General features: G+C 39.7%; 2 protein-coding genes and 1 pseudogene across 2 annotated transcripts; all 3 read right to left on the minus strand.

Annotated features, from left to right (window-relative positions):
* Positions 1-444: 444 nt before the first annotated feature.
* LOC146485324 (glutamate receptor 4-like) lies at positions 445-21,008 on the minus strand (the record flags this gene model as incomplete). The annotated part of the gene is made up of 13 exons (XM_085103214.1): positions 20,761-21,008; positions 19,989-20,178; positions 19,559-19,606; positions 16,950-17,305; positions 13,822-13,901; positions 12,449-12,841; positions 7,549-7,710; positions 7,102-7,233; positions 6,148-6,252; positions 5,051-5,170; positions 4,550-4,744; positions 1,529-1,886; positions 445-807 (listed from the first exon to the last, which is right to left on the minus strand). Coding segments are annotated over exons 1-13 (2,590 nt in total), but the record flags the coding sequence as incomplete, so codon positions are not given.
* Positions 2,693-3,836, minus strand: LOC146485325 (uncharacterized; annotated as a pseudogene).
* On the minus strand, positions 9,261-12,485 carry LOC146485326 (uncharacterized). The gene has a single exon (XM_085103318.1). It carries the CDS (start codon positions 12,358-12,360, stop codon positions 9,862-9,864), a length of 2,499 nt encoding a protein of 832 aa, XP_084959444.1. The 5' UTR covers positions 12,361-12,485; the 3' UTR covers positions 9,261-9,861.
* Positions 21,009-21,372: the final 364 nt, after the last annotated feature.

Genomic DNA, 21,372 nt, shown 5'->3' on the forward strand with positions numbered 1-21,372 from the left:
ATCTGTTTTTCTCTATTTAAAAGTTAACTTGAAACCTTCCTCCTAGCCAGCGCAGCGTCTTGAAGCATTTTGTTCATAGTCCAGAATAATAATTCATTAGTGTTAGACCAATTGTGTTGAAAAATCATGCAGCAGATTACCCTTTGACATATTCTAATTTATTGCTTCTGCATAGGTTCATTTACGTTACTAATTTCGATGCGGATCATCATCTAGACACTAAGCCAAGTGACTGAGGTTCAACCAATTTGCTTTGTAAGTGTGAACTTACAAGTACGACCAAAACATTTGAGATCCATGAGGGGAAGTGATGACGTCATTGGACGTCGGAATGATGTCACGATTGCCAAATGACGGCCATAGAGGATATGCCATTTTGGATTTCTGGATTTTCCCAAAACACCACCAAATTTGATCGAAAGTTACCAATTCAAAAACGTATACCTGTCATAAGGTCGCAGGGCTGATGGTTAGCAACATATCTGATAAGCGGACCATCATAAATAAACACAGACTCTTCTGTTTCTCGTAACCACTGAATTGCTTCTTTGGTGGTTTTGACCCAAGATTGATCAGCTTTAACTCTGTTCCAAATCCTCTGGTGTGTTTCATACTGGCTCGTCTTGAAGAACTCGTAGGTGCTCCCTGATTCTAATATTGCAACTTTGTAGGATGATTTTAGGATGTCTTCAAGGTTATTGATTGGAGAGGCGGCGTTTTTGACCGTGAGGAAGGCTGCCAGGTTTGCGGTGTATGTTGAAACCCAGATAAGTATGCAAAACCAATAACATCCGGTCAGAATACGAGCTAAAGTAAATAAAACAATATTTTAATTTCGGTATGCTATCCAAGTTACCATCGACACATGGAAAGCAGAAACCTATATTCTCCCCGGGCGCCAGAGGTGCAACAGTTGTGAGAGTACTAGCCTCTCACTAAAGTGTCCCGGGTTTGTTTCCCGGAGTAACCTCCAAATTCGGGTCGGTTGTTGGTTCTCGTCCTAGGTTCTCCGGTTTTCCCCACTCCACCGAAGACCAAAGCTGCAAAATTTCAAATCGACCTGGAGCGCACTAACACCTTTGAGACAAGCTCATAGAAGCTCACTGACTGTGTTGGTAAAGAGGTTCGATTTACATTTACATCCAGGAAAGTGGTAGCAACCATTAACCTCCTTAGTCGACACGACCGGCGGTAGCACACAATCATTTTTATTGCGAAAGGCAACTTGTACGCGTAAAAAACAAAATGTCGTTCAGCCTATCCTTCAAGCATCAATCTGTATTAAAACAGTTCTGACCCTTAATTGACTCTCCCACACCCTCCTCCGATAAAAAAAATCATAAACAACAACAACAACAACTGCAATAGTGGCAATAATGATAATAACACAAACAACAGCTACAACAACAACAACAAAAACAAAAGCAAAAACGCTGGCCATGCTGGGGCTTTGGTACTTTTGGGAAATCTCAAAATTGATGAACCATCCGATCATAAAATTTTATACTTTTATATGCCGCTACTTTACCTGATAGACTCCTGGGCTGGTTGTCAGCTCCTTGTTGCAACATACAAGCCAGTGTAAACCACACGCTGTTAAAAAAGCTGAACTCCTCCGACGTTCCACGACCATTCGCGTCTTTGTACCCATAAGGGCTGAAGTAGTTTATGACAAACACTGCAACAGAGATGACCACCATACTGGCAAGTATAGCAAACCAGACATTGTTGTGAAAAGGATTCAAGAACTGCAGATAATCAATTCTACCGCTGTCGGACGGCGCTTTCTTGAGTAGCATTTCGTCAGTGTAATACATAATCGGTAAACTGAAGTCCACAACTTTCTCTCGTCTTTCCGTTATGGTCGCTACAGCAATATTTGCGTGCTATAGAAACAAGGAATCGCTGATTTTCCAAGTAAGAATATGTGACTCTACTGTTGTGCTGTACAAAAGTAATTTCATTGAATTTCACGCAGTTACGTTGGCAAAATTTCAACAAAATGTTAACAGGCTTTAACCCGCCTCAAAAGAAAATAAGAAATTATTTTAAATTTGGATGAAACTTTTCACATCACAAGCAGAAAATCCTGTTGAGATCGACGACAAATGACCTAAATTTCGCTTTTTTTGGACAAAACACTTCCAAACTACAGTATTTCATGTGATCCACTTAAAAATAACTGGCACAACGTTGTAGCCAGTTAATTGGAAAATTAAACGAGACTTACCTGTAAGTTGAAGTTTGATTGAGATTCTATCACATGACCAAGGAGGCAGGAGATCACATGAGGTAACACAGCGCGTGCATCAAGTCATTGTTTTAAAGCCAGTGGTTGTGTCAGATATAAGCCAGACTCCCATATTACACATAATAATAACAGGGATGGGATCCCATGGCTGACAGGGTGGGTATGTGATCTCCTGCCTCCTTGGTCATGTGATAGAATCTCAATCAAACTTCAAATTACAGGTAAGTCTCGTTTAATTTTCCAATTCTATCACATGACCGGAGGCATGGAGAGCCCATGAGACTGCAAAGCTCTGACACAGCCATCTAAATATGTCACATAAAACAATTGCGTACCAATTGTAAATATATTTTAATATGAATGCTATTGATGTACAATCAATAAAAAGCTTGTTCGCTAATTCGTGTAATGGATATCATATCAACAACGGATATCAATATATCAATCAAAAAGTTCACTTGCTCCTCTTGAGCCTAGCACTGGTTTACGATGATATTTCTGGAATGTTTTTGCTGATTCCCAACCAATTGTGTTCAGTATGGTATCGAGAGGGATTTCTTTTTGATGAGCCTTTGTTGCTAAGGCTGCTCTTGTACTGTGTGAAGTAAACATTTTTGTGTCTATACCAGAGTTTGTTAAAACCTGCTTTGTCCACCTGGAAATCGTGTCTCTTGAAACAGCCTTGTTAGGTTTTATGAAACTTATGAACAGTTTGTTTTCTCCATTCCGTAGTGTTGCTGTCTCCTTCATATAAGCTTTCAGAGTCGTGAGCGGACATATTCTACTGTCAGGGGTAAATTCAGTAATCGTTACGGCAGCTACTGCCTTGTTGGGTCTGCTTGTCTTAGCGTGTTCCTCTAGTGACAGATAGGCAGTCTGCGATGTCAATTGTATTCCATTTAATGATAGTGGGTGGATGAATTGCCCTTGTTGGCCAGTTACTAACAGAAGCAACATGACTGTTTTTTGTGTGAGTTCCTTCAGAGATAGCTTCTCTAACGGATACAATGTTTTTAGGTAATCCAAGACTTGTAAGACATCCTATATTTGATTGTACTTTGGCCTTGGTTTGATTAACTCGTAAATACCTTTCATAAAACGTGTGGCTAGTGGATGAGTTCCAAAGTTATCACAGTTATCAAGTTTTAGAATGGATGATAATGCTGATCGTGCTGTATTAATGCTGGAGTAACTCAATCCCTGGCTATGTAATGTCATCAAGAACTCCACAGCCTCGCTTATCTTTGGTGAACTGTCATCAATTGTCCTCTTACTACAAAACTCCAGCCATTTATTGAGGTAAGTTGAATATTGTTTCTTGGTGCCTGGGCTCCATAAAGCCATGAGGACTTCGATGACTTCTTTAGAAACGTTGTATTGTCTGAAAGAGCTCCAGATAGCGGACCTCTTCGTAGTCGAGGTCCTCGTCCTCGAGGTTAGCGGGCTCGCTCAGCTGATCCATTCGTCGGTTCATTGCTTTCATTTCTTGGGCTACCGACTGGACCATGCTGGCCAAAGCGTTCATGGTTGGCGTCTCGCCGGACTCGTTGGGGACGTCGCGAGATGCTCCTTCAAGTTCTGTCATTTTTCGAGTTCTAACCTCGTTAGAGCTACGTATTTGTGATGTAAGACCAACTACGTTGGTTCTTAAAGGTCTAAGTGATCTAGCTACGTTATATTCTACCTTTTTTTCAGTTTTCTTCTTTATCTTCGTTAGAAATCGACTTGCTTGATGCGACGCACGTGTGCAATGACTTGACGCATGCACGGTGCTATCTCATGGGCTCTCCATGCCTCCGGTCATGTGTGCTATCTCATAGGCTCTCCATGCCTCCGGTCATGTGATAGAATTAAAATTTAGCATTAACGAAACAAAGCCAACCCAGCGCACTGGCATCACCAACAAGTGCTAATTAACATAGAAATTGTGTCAAAAAAAGCTTAGTAGCTGGGCATGTGATCAGTGGGCACTCTTGGAGTGCGCGCTTTCGTGTATAATTAGGAGATCTGCTGTTAGGATAACCTGGCCTTTTCGTTTGCATTATTTCAAGGATGAAATGAACACGTTATGTATCTAGCTCTAGTTGAAATTATTTAATCTTAAGATTAGTCGTCAAATCATCAATAAGTCATGGAGAGAAAACAAAGAAAATCACTTTCAAGAAGTATGGAAAACACGAGAATTGTGTCTCATCCTATTTTCAAATATCTCGAAGATGGTTAAGAAATACACACTTCTCGATGTTTGGAAATCGGATGAAACACTCTTTCTCGTGTTTGACATAACAATTCACAAACCTTATTTATTAGCTCTGCAATCATCCCATTCCACGTTCCATTTTCCGTTTCAGCGCCGTACAGCCCGTCAGGGGAGAGGTAGATGTCATACGTAAAATGAAGTTTTTCAGCAAGTTCGTTCAACAGATCGATGCAATATCCTTTATATATAACTGTCCCATCATTTTGCTTCTTCATCATCAGGAACGGTTCCTCCTTTTTGGGTATAAGGAGAAAAGAAAAGCTTATAATGGATGTAATCATGGTGCAGTGCTAATAACAACATGTAAATGGATTCATTTACGTAATAAATGCTCGAACGTTTCTTGCATCTTTTTCTATGCGCTAGATCAATCTACAATGGAATCTTTTTCCCGTCTAATTCCAAAAGAAAAAGAAAACAAACAAACAGGTAAACCAGAAAATCTCCACACATGGGAACATTCTCAATGAAAAATGGGCAAAGAGAGGCTCTCCATTTTATCCGAAACTGACTTAGTAACTCATTTATCTTTCAGTTACCGTAGCAGCAACAACTCTAAAAGTCCTTCCTTCCACATTTCCTCCAGTGGTTTGGTTATTCATGTTGGGTCGGATGTTTTCATGAAACACGGCATGTTTAGTTGCGTTCCACGATCCTATCTAATAAACAAAAAAAAATGAAATATGTTTTATTAATATAGCACAACCGAAATAGAAGGGGGACAAGGAGAAGCTGTCAAAAATTGAGCTTCTCTTATTCAGTGCTGATGTGGATGTACAACTGAGAAGAGGACGTGAGAGATCAAGGTGCTCATAGAAGACTTTTGGGGATGAGTGGGTGGGAATAGGTTTCACTCTTGCTCGGTTGCTTCCTATCTGGGGAAATGAGTTGGCTTGTTTTTAGTTCGTTGATTTCGAATTGTAATGAATATAAAACGAATGGAATGCTTCGCTCCCTCTGAAAAAAATGAACCCTCCGAAGCAAACGTCGTATGTTGCAGGGGGAGAGAAGTCCATAAAAGATTCAAAACAGGCTTAAGCAGACTATCGATTTGAAGGGAAGTTTTCACATGGAAATTCTACCAATAAATAAGTTCATCTTTTCAGTCATCTTTGCATGTTTATCATATAGTAACTAATATGACGATGTTGTCCCGTTGTCTCAACAACTTAGAGCAATTTAGATTTGCAAAGTGTGTTGGTTTAAAAAACCCAAACAAACAAAAATGACAACAACAGGAGACCTGCAGATCTGAAAGGAACATCTTCTTGAGTAAGTAATTTAAAGGTGATAGAAACCAGCATAAACAAATAGTATTGAAAATAATAATAATAATAATAATAATAATAATAATAATAATTATAATAATAATAATAATACTAATAATAATAATAATAATAATAATAATAATAATAATAATAATAATAATAATAATAATAATAATAATAGTTACGCGTAACCAGCCCAGTTGGTCGTCGGATGGGGAGTTTTAACAAGTATTTGAAACTGGCGTTTTGAACACAAGTAGCAAAGTGTAATACTATCTACTATTTATTGGTGAAGTCACTCACCGACCACAAAAACAACCACGACTTTTAAAGAACAAAAGATGACAGTATCATATTTTGCTTTTTACCTTCTTAAAGGAATTGTTTCGAAGATTCAAAATTTCCAGCTCAATCCCCTTTCGTTTTCCATTTTCGTCAAACTTGATAGGTCCGGTTAAACCATCCATGTTGACCTGTAGAGAGTGGCCAGACCACTTGAAATTGTAAAATGCACGGGGAGAACCAGCCACGAGGTAATTAAAACAGAAAAGACTCGGGAAGTGATTTTCGTATCGGAAATACTGCTTGGTACCGGTAATAGTTGTAAATTAAAACAGATTAAACTGTTCGGATTTCTTTGATTTGAATTTACTAAGGGACTGCAAAAATTCAGAGAACTGAATTGCAAGGTGTTCTTTCCTTCTTGAAACTAAGCTGGCCTGTCTTGAACCGAATACGTACGTATTTTGAGCGAGCTCTTGGTAGCTCATAGACATTACGTGGGTTAAAAAATTCATTCATTTATCCATCCATCCATCCATCCATCCATCCATCCATCCATCTATCCATTAATCCATTCATTCATTCATTCATTCATTCATTCATTCATTCATTCATTCATTCATTCATTCATTCATTCATTCATTCATTCATTCATTCATTCATTCATTCATTCATTCATTCAGTCACTCACTCATTCATTCATTCATTCATTCATTCATCCATCCATCCATCCATCCATCCATCCATCCATTCATTCATTCATTCATTCATTCATTCATTCATTCATTCATTCATTCATTCATTCATTCATTCATTCATTCATTCATTCATTCATTCATTCATTCATTCATTCATTCATTCAATCCCTTGTCCGTTGGAAACGTTTGAGAAAAGTTTGAGATGATATGTGTTTGAAAATAAAGGTTTGAATCAGTACCTCCACATAAATTCAAAGCTTGTACGTTTCTGTTTGACTTGTACCATTGTGTGCACGTTATCGGAGCTATTTGACAAATCTACAATACTAGTAAGTACCTTACCTTTCTCATGCAGGTCAACACTGCGTCTCTTTCTCTTGAAGTGATGGCAGACCCATCAATCGATGAACATGGTTCTTTGTTTAGAGCCTGTCTGATGACTGGCACAGAATCATAAGCTAGTGCAACGAAGTGCTACGAAATTATTAAACATTGGTCAGTGAGAACGCTCATGGTGGAAATTAACAATAACATTAATAATGACAATAATAACAATAGGTAATAAGCAGCCTAGCCACCTGATCAGGTTACAGCATTCGTTGTCGAGCGTTAATATTATTCTAACAAATTTACATAAGGTTAACGTGGAAATTTTTTCTATTTCGAAATTCTTGAACGAAGGCAGGGAAAAATTTTTCATAACTTTTAATTATGCAGAGGAAACGCCAAGTTTTTTCAAATGTTCAGTTATCTTTAACTTATGTTACGTACACGCACATACCCCCCTACCTTGTCACTGGTATCGTAATTCTTTTCCATTACCTTTTCCAATTTATCAGAAGGTTTAATGTTAAGCTTCAGTGTTAAAACCACATTGCCTGAGAGACTCGTTAAGTTCCCCGAGACCAGGAGTAGAAGTGAAATGTTAATTCCGTTCCTGATTAGTAAAACCTACAGTGATGATAATTGGTTTGCGCCAGAACGCTTGTTGCTCTTTAATAAAACTACTGTTATTGAGGTACTAATGACTTTATGCTAAGTATTTTAAGAGCCATTGTCAGAGAAAACCGGGCGGTGCCAAAAGATTGGGGTCAGCCGATTTCCTTTATTTTTTCAGCATTAAGAACCAAGCTGATAAGATTAACTTTGGTGACATTAACAAGATTTCCCGGCTTTTCACTATCGAGATTGACCACCCCCCTTGTTTTTGGCCAAGGGAAGCCCTAAAAACCACCAAAAACAATGGCAATTTCTCGGGTCTAAAACAATTTTTTCTTAAGGAATTAGTGCACAGATTTTTTTCTGAAGCTAAAGTACCTTAAAATAAACGTTTTGGATGCATAAAATCAAGTTTTTAGTGTAACGGTAATTTTGCCCAAGGGTTTTAATCCGGGTATGTTGCGTGACTGTAACAGGACAACGAATTTCGGCGATTTTCTAAGCCCATTTTCTTGGAAGTGCGGCGGTTTATTTTTTATTTAATTACAGATTTAAACAGTCTTTACCCTCCTAAGTCAAAAACAAAAGTTTATTGATCGGCACAAGAAACTCTTTTCACGCGAATTTTGTTGGAAAATGTCAAAGATCGCTCTTACGGCTAACTGCTCGCTGAAGTTTAAATAGCTGCAATACTGCATTATAAAGATACTAATCCATTTTAAATGAGTATTTTATATTCCACTTAGGTTTGAATAAAGGGAAAATAACTATAAAATACTATTGCTTTAACGTATCAAGAAATGGTCCATTGTAGTGAGTCAAAAGCCTTTTGTTGTTTATTGCGCTTTGGGAATTGTTCCAAGACTCGGCGAAGATGAATTTCAAATCGTCACAAAATTGTCGGCGTGTCAAATTAGCGACACTAGGGGAGAGGGGTTTGGAAAGTTGCGGAAGGTTTACTATTATTGTTATTGACCCCAAGCAAGAAACCTGGAAATGCTACATTATTTTATACAATTTTGGATCAGTTGATAATAGCGCGCAGCACAACGCCGCAAAACAGTGAAGCTTTTATCGATAGCTTCACTTCAGGTCAAGAGTTGTGAATTTCAAAACTAACTTGTTACTCGTAAAAAAAAAAAGGAAAGAAAAGAAAAGGCTTCGTTTATGAAAACTGGCGCTTTGGATTGGAAAAATCGCCCGATTAGACCGTTTGATTGAAAAGGATCGTGGCTCTTAAAAGAGAGGTGTTAGTTTAAAACCATCACGCTTTCACTCGCGACGCGACGCTTTCGCCAAATATGCAAATTTCGAACTCGTGAGGTCATCGGCTATTTTTGAATTTCCCTCGTGAATTTCGCTATTGTAATAACAATGAGTTTGAATTTCCCTCCTGAATTAATAAGCCTTTGTTTGGCGCTAAAGCTATTGTTTCAAAATCTCCTTTTGTGGCCGTATTTGCGACGCTAAACAAAGAGCATTGTCTTTAAATTTGATCAGCTTTTCTTGATACGACGTAAGGGTTATACAAGACTGTTATCATGCACGCAAAGGTCTCAATTACTTGGTGCTTCGATGATTACTGTCTGGCCTATGCGAGTTAGCCAACAGGACGATGTATGTGCTGTCCTATTTAGTGATAAAATCATCACGACTTTTGTATCACATCATCCAACAGAAATTCTCAAAGTTTTCGCTTTGTATGCAAAGTTTGTTACATACCCTGCGAGGAGATGCTACATTTTGTCTGTGTGACCTGTCGTGCGAAAAGTAGCCTCTACCGACAACCGTTCAAATCCGTCCAGAAATCTGGACGAATAAATTTTAAAAAACGGTTTTTTTCCTTTTCTTGACAGGTTTCGAGCATTGCGTGAGTCTTGCTTGGCAGATCAGAGTTGTCGCAATTATTTTTATTCCCACGAAACTCGCGCCATTTGACGACAGACGTGACAATTAATTTTGCTTGCGAATGGCGTGACGAATTTCGCGCATGTACGATAGATAATTGAACGGTTGTCGGCAGAGGCTACTTTTAGCACGACAGCTCCCACAACGAAAATGTAGCCTCTGCTCGCAGGATATTTGTTACATAGATCACTACTGACAAAGCCCAACAATGTATTTTATAAAATGCGAAAGAAGAATACGTAGTGCAAAATTCAGTTATTTCCGACATGAGCACAACTTAGCGTAGGCATCAAGTGGTTCAGTAAAAGTACGTTTTCTTGAGTTGCTACCATTTGTTCGCAGACTTAATGCTCTGCATACTTCTCTCAACTGTGCTAACTTCAGCGAACTGAGCTTTCCAGCACGCGAAAGTTCACAAACGTTTACTGCTTCTACTTTAATAGGGTGACTGATATTTTGTTCAATGTCTCTGTAAACCTCCTGGCGTATGGCTTGAATGTAGTCTTCTGATTCAAGGGCTATGAGGTCTTCGTCTGTTACTTCTTGTTCCTCCTCCTGGCTCTCTATTTCATCAGCTTGTCTTTGGCGCTGCAACGCTGACATCCTTGCGAAAAAGCTACTAATTTGTTGAGCGGTTCTCCATTCGTCTGGGTTAAATTGTAACGTTCCACTGCTATCTCTAATACTCTTCATCTCTCTAGCCACGTGAATTGGATCAGCCTTTTGCCCTCCCGCTACTCCTTGGTTAAATTTCTGAACAAGAAAGGCTTTTACTTTCTCTTCCATCCTGTTGGTCCGCTTAGTTGATTTAAGCGCCCACCCTTTATTACGGCGTTCTCTAGCACTGGAAGGCCCGGCTTCTTCAAATGCAATTCGCTGTCTATCTCCGCTAGCCACATGCATCTCTCCGACTCGGTCAGCCCACTTCTTTCGTGCCGCATCGTACACAGACTCACAATCTAGATCTGACGCACGTACATGCTTCCCTGCGTCCATGTGAGCTTCCGCTTCTTCTCGAGTCTTGAACGTTAGCACGCATGTACTTTCACTGCATGAGAATATTTCTCCTCGTGGACTGGAAGCATGGCTAACTGAGCCAAGATTGTTGCTACATGGACCCCACTCCTTTAGGACTTTCAATCCAGTTTCTTCCTGTGGTACAACTTCAAGCTGACTGTATGATAAGAATCTGCCGGGTCCAACGTTGAATGCACGCCAAGCGCGTATTCCGTTTTCCTCAAACGAAAAGTTGTTAAGAAGGCTGATACCTGGTATCTTGTTGGCGGTGATTTCTTTATTAGTGTCCACTTTGACAACTGCCGCCCTGACTTCTTTTACTCCTCCATGCGACTCTAGTGCTGTCTTCATGTCTTCCGCAGTGATGACATTGTGTTTTTCATTGACCCATCGTCGTAGGTGTGCCTTCATAGGAGCGGTTTTTCGGTCACAGATGTCTTTTCCGGACTGTGGCTCTGAAAAGTCGTAACGCAGAATTGTCATGCTGGTTCGTTGACCAATGAACGGAAGACTGAGCAAAAGAGGTCCACTATGGTAGCAACCTGCGTTATCGGATCTCAGGAAAACATTTTCAATCTGCGGTGATTCTTTCTTGATGGTATTTAAAAGATGCTCTATTATAGAGGCTACAGCAAAGCTGTTCTGCGTGCAGTTATCGAACAGATGGACAAAACATTCCACTTGGAAGTTTTCAGTATGCTTAGTGATAACATCACTCACATGCCAGCTTCGTCCTCGTTTTCCGAAGAAATCACTCATTCGTTCCCAATAACGTTGTGGGAGGTATTTCATGGCCCAATCCATAACGATTAAACATGAAGCTGAATCAACATGTACAAGAGCAAATTGCTTTCCTTCTTCTTGATTAACTTTGCTGAGCAAATGCGCCTTCCACTCCTGGATAGATGCCAAACAGAGTTTGTAGTCGTGGCTTAACCGCCATCTGTGCTCCTCCGGCATCTCAACACGGTTGATCTCGGATTCAATTTCCTTCAAAACTGTCTCTAATGATTCGCATTGCTCGCAGTCAGTTTCATGTTCGTGCTGACATATGCTTTGCAGGTTGGAGCCACTTGTATCACCTAGGGCATGTGCAGTGCAGTGATCAGCACAAGTTTCCTCTCTGCCAACATGGGACTTAAACTCAGTCTTGAGGTATCTCTTTGCCTCCTTGATTTTTTGTTCTGCATCCTTTACCCAGGTAGCCTCCGATCCATAGTCTCCAAGCGTCTTAAGCACGTCAGTGACATTGTCTATGGCCTCCGTCCCTTCTGCTGTAATGTTGTCGAGTCCCTGCAAAGATTTTTGCGTTGAGGCACCACACACCTCTATTATTCTGTAGAGTGAACGCTGTCCTGCTGGTTCAAAATTCTGCTCTTTGCAGTAAACTGAGTATTGCTCAATTATTCTTGACGGTATCATAGTCCTTATAACTGCCGGAATGATAATGCTTCCTCCCGTATCGAGCTTAAGCACTTTTGTGCCAAATGCTACGTCCTGCAGCATCTCAGGTCTTGCGATGTAATCGATAAAATGATCAATTTGAACGGGTGAGATTCGGGAATGGAAAATTGGCTCTTGCGGAACAGGCAGACCTTCACCAACTTTGGTAGCATGCTGTCGAGCTTCATCTATTCGCCATTTTGAAAGTGTTGGTATCATGCTCATCAACTGGGACCTGCTAAAATCATTGGCAAAGAGAGAGTATCTGTCGTTTTGTTTGCCACGACTCGGCATGGTTATATGACTTGATCAGAACATCGATTAGCCCAGATTTCGGATCAAAACTTCTACGTCTAGTGGCACCAGCAGAATCCTTATTTACTAATCTTTCCTGTCGAAGAGTGGTCCATAATTCCCCTTCCTGTCCAGGGCTAAGGACCGAAAGTGCTGTGCAGATGCTTTCTTTGGCCTTCAGCAGATAGTACTTTTGCTGTGTTGTCGATATATCATCCCAAGACGTATTCAATGTTGACAGAATAGGTGAAATTCTTCCTCCAGATAAACTGCTAATGGTATTGTTCAGTAGCTGCCTTCTCTGTTGCTGTTCCTCTACTTCGTCAGACCAGATACTGATTTCTTCTTCTGGGATACTTTGTTGGGATGATTGTGATGATGATGAAACCATCTCTTGTTCTGCATTGGACGTTACCAGAACCCCCTGATCTTCATTATGCTGCGGCAGTTCAAATACATCTTCATCACCAGCCACTTGAGACTGTCAGTGCAATAAAAGGGATATTAACTACATTTCCATAATTTTTCTGTTACGTTGTTACCGAGAATGGAGCCACAGAAAAGGGAGTTACAGGACTCCTTAACGAGTAAAAACCACTAAAAGTTGCAAACAGACTAAAAATTAAACCTGAAACCGAATTTTTGATTTGTTGTCATCCAAAAATGTTGCGACCATGGCAACATGACGTGACGTAACGACTTCTTCTCTCTATTGCATTCAAACCTTTCCCGGTACTAGAGCCTGCCCCTCGTCCTTACATTAGAGAGATTTAGAATCACGGCAAACAGCAAACGTCGATTTGCCGCGTCTCTTTTATTGTAGTTTACTAGTCATGATATCTACACAAATAGAAGTTTCGACTGAAAGCGATGCGATGTACTCACTATACCTTAGTCGCTTTATTTTGTTATAATTTTTGTTTTAATAATTTTTTTAATTGATAGATTTGTTACGTAATAATATGTTAGAGCAAGCATTTATGAAAGTAAAAATGTTCTTCCCTTTCTCCAAAATAAAAATCTTTGTGTCACATTTACACCCTTCCCCCATCCCCCATAAAGGACACTCTCTACAACGCCCCCTCAGAAAGTGGCCGTCGTAGAGTGGTACTGGTCGGACTGCATCAAGCTTGCAGGTCGCTAAAAAACGTTAGGGTGGGGATAGCTAGTCCACTGATCTAACTCCATCTATTTTCAAACTGAAAAAAGAGACATTAACGTTGGCAATGCTATCTATCGCTTTTTCGTTCTCAGTTCCTAGCTTCCCAGCAAATGATATTTTTGTCCCAAATTCCCTTCCCTCCCCCGAGTTTCCCATCCACGTTTCTTTCACGATTTTTCTGTTGTTCTTCTTTTGTTTTCTTTTACAGTCTTGAATTGGTTTTTAAATATTTAAACCTGTTGTTAAGTGTTTCAGATGCCTAGCTTAAATTGCGTGACTAAAGAAAGCAAATACACAACCTGCTGATCGCCCCTTCCTCTTTCAGAGTCTTCTTCATGGCGTAGTCTGTAATGCTCTGTGCGACACTTTACACAAATAGCTAATACAAATGAAATAGATAAAGATTAAAAATGTCACTCTTAATTCAAACCCCAAAAATCGAAATTTATACATAGTTTGTGGGACAGCTAAAATTTAAACATTGAGTTTCAATCTTGTCATCAGTGAAAGTGGAAAAGTACGAGCACTTAAAACATTTTAAGAAAATAGCGCGAGATGAATGATTATTTTTATTTGAAAAATTTTTCCTGTTCTAAAATAATCTGAAAAACGTTTACAGTTGTAGTTTATAGTTCCTGTTCAAGTAGGCGTGTCACGCTGTAGCTTCTGTCACGACAACACTTGAAAAGACTTTTTGTGGCAAAAAAGGGTTCCGTTTAGCCTGCGAAGCGCAGACGTATTTCCGGTGGTCGCTTCTCTCCCTCCGTTATTTTTCGGAGGGAGAGAAGCGACGACCGGAAATACGTCTGCGCTTCGCAGGCTAGCTTCCGTTCTGAATAAAAGTATCTTGCTTGCTCACCCCATCCTCGGAGACCGAGGGACAGTCTTCAGGGCGGAAAAACGTTCTGCGCAAGCTTCTGCGCATCCCTTACCGCAAGCTCAAGGCGGGCTTTTCTGTGTGTTGACTGATCGTGTTGACTGTGTTTGTTTGTTGCTGGAGTTCTGAGTGAAATGCACGAGGTTCGAACGTTTGCTCCCTGGAAAGCATTTTTATTTGACATGCTTGCTTTTTGAAAATTACTTTAGATTCAGAACAATCAATGTTAAAGGAAAAATAGATCATTCCGTCAGTCTGAAGTGGAATAATAGGTTTTGAACATTTTTAAAGAGGCGAGTATTTTTTCTAATTGTGCATCCGATTAATTTATGAGTTGATTTCTCCGGGTTGAATTAAAATCCGCTTGTATTCTGTTATTAGTAGTTACGGTTACTTTTTTTACACACCCAGATTTATTACCTTTGCAGAACCAGCTTTATCTTTGTCGTCAGTCAAAGAACCATATTGCTGTTATAACGCATCAGAGTGAACAAACTTGTGCGCTTACTAAACTTTCTCGGAAATAGAAGGCCAGCAAGCTTACTCAGGACCATTTTTCTGTTGCTCAAGTAATAGTAGTCGGAGTTCTTTTCATTTTCATTACATTGTTTTGTTTTCCAGTGCACTGTAAAAGTTTCTGTTCTTTATAAGAATAACTTTCTGTACGCAAATTGTCCTTTCCACTCGCTGTGAAGTAGAGAACGACAACTGCCGGCAGTGACTTTAAAACAATTGACTCTTTTCCCGTAAACAACGGCTACAGCTGGATTTGACTGAGGCGACCAAAACAAACCCTTATATGCAATTTTCTGTATTTTCTAATGATCGGCTGAGTTTAATTTGCTTAAACGAAGACCTTCGCACGGACCAGTTAAGGTTAAAATAGCTAAATGGTGAATCATGGCTTGGCTTCCAAGTTGCAACTGATCTTTTGGTTTTAAGGTCTTTAGGTAGGTTGTTTTCGTACAGAAAATTAATTTCTTCATTGTCAGCAAGAAGTTTTTGAAATAATGTAACTTTAACTTTGTTTAAAGAAAATCCTACTTACGCGTAGGTTTTTGACAGGTGTTATGCGTGTTCAACTTGACAACAGAAAGCGAAATTTATATATCTGCGTGAAATGAGCAAGTTTAAAAAACTATAGTTGCTTTGAAACCGATTTTTGGGAAGATTTTACTAGATAAATATTGACCTTTTTCTGCCCACATAAAGGCAACGCAATAACTTCTACATTGACGATTTTGTTCATATTAATTTTAGTGATCTGCGAAACTACAAGTGTTCGATCGAGCGAGGGTTTTAAAATATCAGCTTGAGTGCGACAAAGCTCAGTGACTTCAAACACATTGTGGGCAAGCGTTAATTTTTTTGGGCAAATCACTGTTCAAAGATATGTTGTTTTTGTGTCCACAGTGGAGCTCTGGACCTTATATATCCAGGAACTTCCTTATATGAGCACATTTTGTGAATGCATCTCGAAAAAAATCGGACCTACGCATGCACAATTCCAGTACAACGCAAGGAAATCAATGTCGTTAAAGTCCGTTTTACTATGAGGTATTCTTCGAGAAAATTTACTAACGACAAGGTTATAACCACAGCTTGCAACGTTTGAAGACAAATAGCCCGTTCTTTCCAGGTTATGAGTGGAAATATTCTATTTTTAGGCAATAAATTATTTGAAATCCCGCCACTTTTTCAAACCCGGCCAGGGGATCTGGGCAAAAAAGTTCGCGCATGCTCATTACGTTTTTCCGCCCTGAAGGGCAGTCAGTCTGTGCTTGAAAACCGACTTTTCTCCCGACCCGACTGACTGCCCCTGGGTCTCCAAGGATGGCTAACCCTTGTTTGATTTATGGCACATCCAAAGAAACTTATCCCACCCCCCGCGCTTCTGTTGATATAGGGCCTCTTCATATGAGCCCGGTTCGGTTGCCAGGATGAATTTCGCCTTAGGTTCATATGAGAAATTTCAGCCCGTCCGAGATGATAAAAGGTCAAAGATCCTGGGTACGAGTTCTGGAGCCAAATTTGGGAAACAAAGCAACATACCGAAACACAAACATTTTAACTTTCGGGCCTATCTTGGCATCGGTAACTCTTAAAGCTGTATCACTGCAGTTAAATGGGATGCTTATGATGTGGAAAATACAGCAGGCAATGCAAGACGATGCCATCCGGACCGCCAGAATTCATCCCGCCATTCATCCCGCTAACCGGGATGATGTGTTCATATGACAAAATTTCCAGCCCGCTTACCGAGATCTCGGGAACCGAGCCAGCCCGCCCTCTCATATGAACACATTGAAAACTTTTACAAAGGATTTAGAGGTGAGGCGAGATCTCGGAAACCGAGTCAGCCCGGTCAACCGGGCTCATATGAAGAGGCCCATAGTGGCGCCTTAAAATTTGCAACTTGATACCAGCGCTTTCACTACAATAGTCATACTCGATACTTCTAGAGCCTAGAGCCTTTCGTGATATTTATGGGAAACGTAATTTACCAGGTAAGATCGACAAAAGGATTTTAAAGTAATAAGAGACACTCACCGGACCCAACTGGGACAGCAGCATTGTGTAAAGCGAAGATTTCCTTGGACGTTGCGTAATTGACACGGCGTGGGTCCTTGACCTGCTTGCGTTGACCTTCGTGCGATGGATAGCAACATGTCGAACTTTTACGACCTCTCCAGTCGACTGTCAGGTCTCTTCTGTGTTTAGGACAGATGGTCATGGCTGCTACTCTGTCTTGAGATAAATCGAAGTGTCCTGCTCTGTTCAAGATGAGCTCCTTCTCAGTGATTTCTATTCCTTCGGATCGCCATCCTCGCTTGCTACTCACACCAAGTCCCAGTAACTGTGGTGTTATGTCTTCTTTACAAGCATCCAGCGGCAGAACATTTGTACTAGATCCGTAAGAACTACAAGGTGACTCTTGTGAAGTGAACGAACAGTTCATATTTTAAAGCAAGTCTGGTACAACGAAAGTACGCAAATTTCGGCGAGTTGTAAATGAAACTTGATAACCCAGCGGCGCGCGAGACATACAAATTTATAGATGTTGCTCGAACTCAAATTACGCAGCTATATTCTTGGTTTTCACGTGACGTCATAAAAAACTGAAATTCATAACAAAACGCAATTTTGGGTTTTTATCTTCATCGCATAAAAGAAAATATAAATTTCAATCGGCTTGCTTGTTTTCAGCAGGATAGCATTCTTCGTTTTGAAAATAGAGCAGTTTGAATTTTAGATTTTTGCGTACTGCGTGACAGAAGGTTCAGCTGCTCTGAACATGTCACGTACATGAAAACATCGATTTGCCTCGTGATTTTTTAGGTCTGATCAGCTAACATGTAATAGAAACGTCTATGTCAATGTGTGAAAGTTCAGCAGGGAGAAGAAAGGCTTTGAAATTGCCAAAGTGAACTCCAAATGTTTTTGCTGGTTTCCGGCCGCCATGTTGGTGGCTATGTTGGTGTCCACCAACATGGCGTCCCATACGAAACTCTGTAATTTTCCGTGGTACATTTTCTCGACTAACTCGATTATGAGAGATCGCACAGCCCTGTGGCTTTCGCACGTTGTTAACGTATCACTCTTCTCCAAAATATCAATTTCTTGACTTTATCTACTGAATGGTTGAGGATTCAATTTTTTTACTTGCGTGACGATGTGTGAGGTGAAAACCACCAATACGTGTAAGTCGTTTATTCATTTCTTAATTTCATATTTTGGCCAACAAACATTTTCTGCAAAATCCAAGTAAAAAGTATTCTCCTGAAACTTTATATGACTGAAAATTCGTCGCACAGACAATTTAAACATCGTCCATTTATTTCTTTATAATTAATTCTAATTAATATGTCTGCTTTATAATTTGTGTCATGCGTGTACGACTGCAACGGTTTCCGCTGTTCCAAAGTAAGGTTGATTTCTTTTCATCGCAGTATCCTTTCCAAATTATTTTTTTCTTATAAGGGTGATGAAGTTCTCAGCCGTCTAAAGTTACAATTTAAAGGCCATTACCAAAAAGCAAGGTTACATGTTTTATGCAAAATACCGCAAAATCACGTTCGCGAAAATAGGCTTCCTCTGAAAAGAGTTTCTTGTACCAATCAATACTTTTTTTCGTTTGACTTAGAAGGGTATAGACTATTGTAAAATGGAATTATTTAACAAATAAACCGCCGCACTTTCAAGAAAATGGGCTTAGAAAATCGCCGAAATTCGCTGTCCTGTTACAGTCACGCAACATACCCGGATTAAAACCCTTGGGCAAAATTACCGTTGCACTAAAAACTTGATTTTATGCATCCAAAACGTTTATTTTAAGGTACTTTAGCTTCAGAAAAAAAATCTATGCACTAATTCCTTAAGAAAAAATTGTTTTAGACCTGAGAAATTGCCATTGTTTTTGGTGGTTTTTAGGGCTTCCCTTGGCCAAAAACAAGGGGGGTGGTCAATCTCGATAGTGAAAAGCCGGGAAATCTTGTTAATGTCACCAAAGTTAATCTTATCAGCTTGGTTCTTAATGCTGAAAAAATAAAGGAAATCGGCTGACCCCAATCTTTTGGCACCGCCCGGTTTTCTCTGACAATGACTCTTAATTGCGAAGAGCTTAAGCCTCCAAGAGAGAGAACAGCCATCAAATTGTGATGAGCTTCACCCTCCAACACTGTCAATATGGTCATGGTGCACTCAATATTCTTCGGTCGTCCGCACACAACAGATATCCTGCGATATACGTATTTTCCGCGCGCGGGGAGGAAAATGGCGAAATAAAAATTGTCCAAGCTCTTCCGCAAGAAAAATGTCCTTTGTTATATACCCTGTTATATCTTCCTTTGATTATCTCCTAATTTTGGCCAACTTTGCCTACGCCCAGAATATCAGGCGATATTCCAAGGGGTAATTGTTAAATATTTAAAGGATACTCAATATTTGACCAAGGTCTAAGAAAATTTGGCTGGTAAATGTCATATGTATGTCAAACGCTTTCTTGACACTGGTTATTGTAGACAACCTTTCAGTATTCGGTTGGTCAGATTACCGTAGTTTAAGGGCCAAATGAACTTCTTTAGGATAGCCAGTGCTAATTGTTCTATTAATTCTTAAAACAGAATCAAATGTTTAAATGTTCTAGGTTTTTGCCTCACCTGTCCTTGTAATATCCATTTAGAGCGATTGTTGTGTTTACAAGGTTTCTGTTACAAAAGTAATACAAATAAAATTAGGTAGAAATCAGGTGGCCCACGAGGTAAAAGCTTGACCCAGTCAGTTCCTTTTCATGAGGCTAATAAAATTATGTATTACTACAACTGAACTGCTTTCTTGTAGAAGCTAGTATCATCAAATAGAATAGGAAGGAAGAGATGAAAGGAAGAAGAAGAAGAAGAAGAAGAAGAAGAAGAAGAAGAAGAAGAAGAAGAAGAAGAAGAAGAAGAAGAAGAAGAAGAAGAAGAAGAAGAAGAAGGAGGAGGAGGACGAGGAGGAGGAGGAGGAGGAAGAGGAGGAGGAGGAGGAGGAGGAGAAGGAGGAGGAGGAGGAAAGACAATCAACGTTACCTGCTGATTGAGTAGGCGTTACATTTTTTCTTTACTCGTGTAAAGAAGAATAACGTCTGGCCCAAGATTTGTTATTTTCTCCATTGCTTCACTGACTAATGCGGCCTGATCTTCATTTGCTTGTTTTTTCTCAGTAAGCTGCACAAAATATATGGTGAACTTTGCACTTTGGGATATGGTATAGAAATATCCAGCTTCACACAGACGCCCCTCTGAAAGAGATTAAAGAAAAACTTTGGTTTTGAACATAAATGTTTTTATCTTAAGAAGTCCAGTTTGAAAATTCTCACGGAGGCTTTATTTTTTTGAGACTGATCGACGATATATGTGTCTGTGTTTACCGTTTAAAAAAAAACTTGAAACTGTTTAGTAAACCATAAACTGATTTAGTAAACTCTCAAAAACTTATCAGGTATGAGTTCCCAAAGCATAACACCCTAAGCCCGGTTGTTCGAAAGCCGATTAATGCTAATCCAGGATTAAAAGTTAACCGAGGTTTTCATCTCGTTCGTCAAAAATGGCTTTAAAGACTAATTTCAAGCTAAAGGTAAATAAAAGTCTAAGTCAAAACTGAGGGAAAAAAATCTTTTGGAAGAATCATCATTGATTAGTAATTAAACTCGTTTCAAAGTTCACGTTTATCCAGGATTAGCGTAATCGAGCATTGAACAACTGGGCCCAGGGCTCTAATCTAACTTATATTTAATATTTGATTGTGGCTTAGTGGTTGAGTTGCTTATTTAAACGTCTCTTTAACAGAAGACATTAAACATTAGTAGTGAAGGAAGTTGTACCATCAAAAACAAGTGTTATCTTGTTCCACTGGAATGTGTTAAGTATATCAAGTGTAGCATGCGCGTAGTCCCTGTACCCCGCTGACATCTCAATCGCCTTTTCACACTGATCGAATGGCCTGTCGTTTCCATAGAGACGTATGAGGGGAATGCCGGTTAATGTGGAGAGTGCGCAAGCGGGGTTCTTTTTGTGGCTTCCCTCGATAAGTGCAACAACGTTTTGCTGAGGCAGCACTGAAGCTAAAACAAACAAAAAAAAACTTCAAATTATTAGTTGCTAAATGGCGGGTAAAGCAAAGGACTAACGTATTGTTTATGTATAAATCATAGGCTCCTTGTTGCCCTATTGGCAGAAATGAAACAACTACGAAACAACCGGCTATCACCTTACATTTCAGCCATTTCTCAGCTATCAACTAAAAATTCGGCCATTTCTCAGCTTTCAACTAAAATATTAACCCATTTCTAAGCTATCAATTAACTAAGTAGAAACTCAGTTAAGCATCAACTATACAGTTATTGACAAGTTACTTACAAGTATAATTTACATTATTAAAAACTGGATCATTGTATAATGCAATTCGAACGATTTGATTGGCTTAGCGGCCATGG

This window comes from Pavona decussata, unplaced genomic scaffold (genome assembly GCF_977016875.1).
Source record: "Pavona decussata unplaced genomic scaffold, jaPavDecu1.1 SCAFFOLD_26, whole genome shotgun sequence".
In the NCBI taxonomy this organism is placed as follows: Eukaryota; Metazoa; Cnidaria; class Anthozoa; order Scleractinia; family Agariciidae; genus Pavona; species Pavona decussata.

Coding starts and splice junctions, on each gene's coding strand:
- LOC146485326 (XM_085103318.1), bottom strand. CDS start 12,360: ATGCCGAGTCGTGGCAAACAAAACGACAGATACTCTCTCTTTGCCAAT.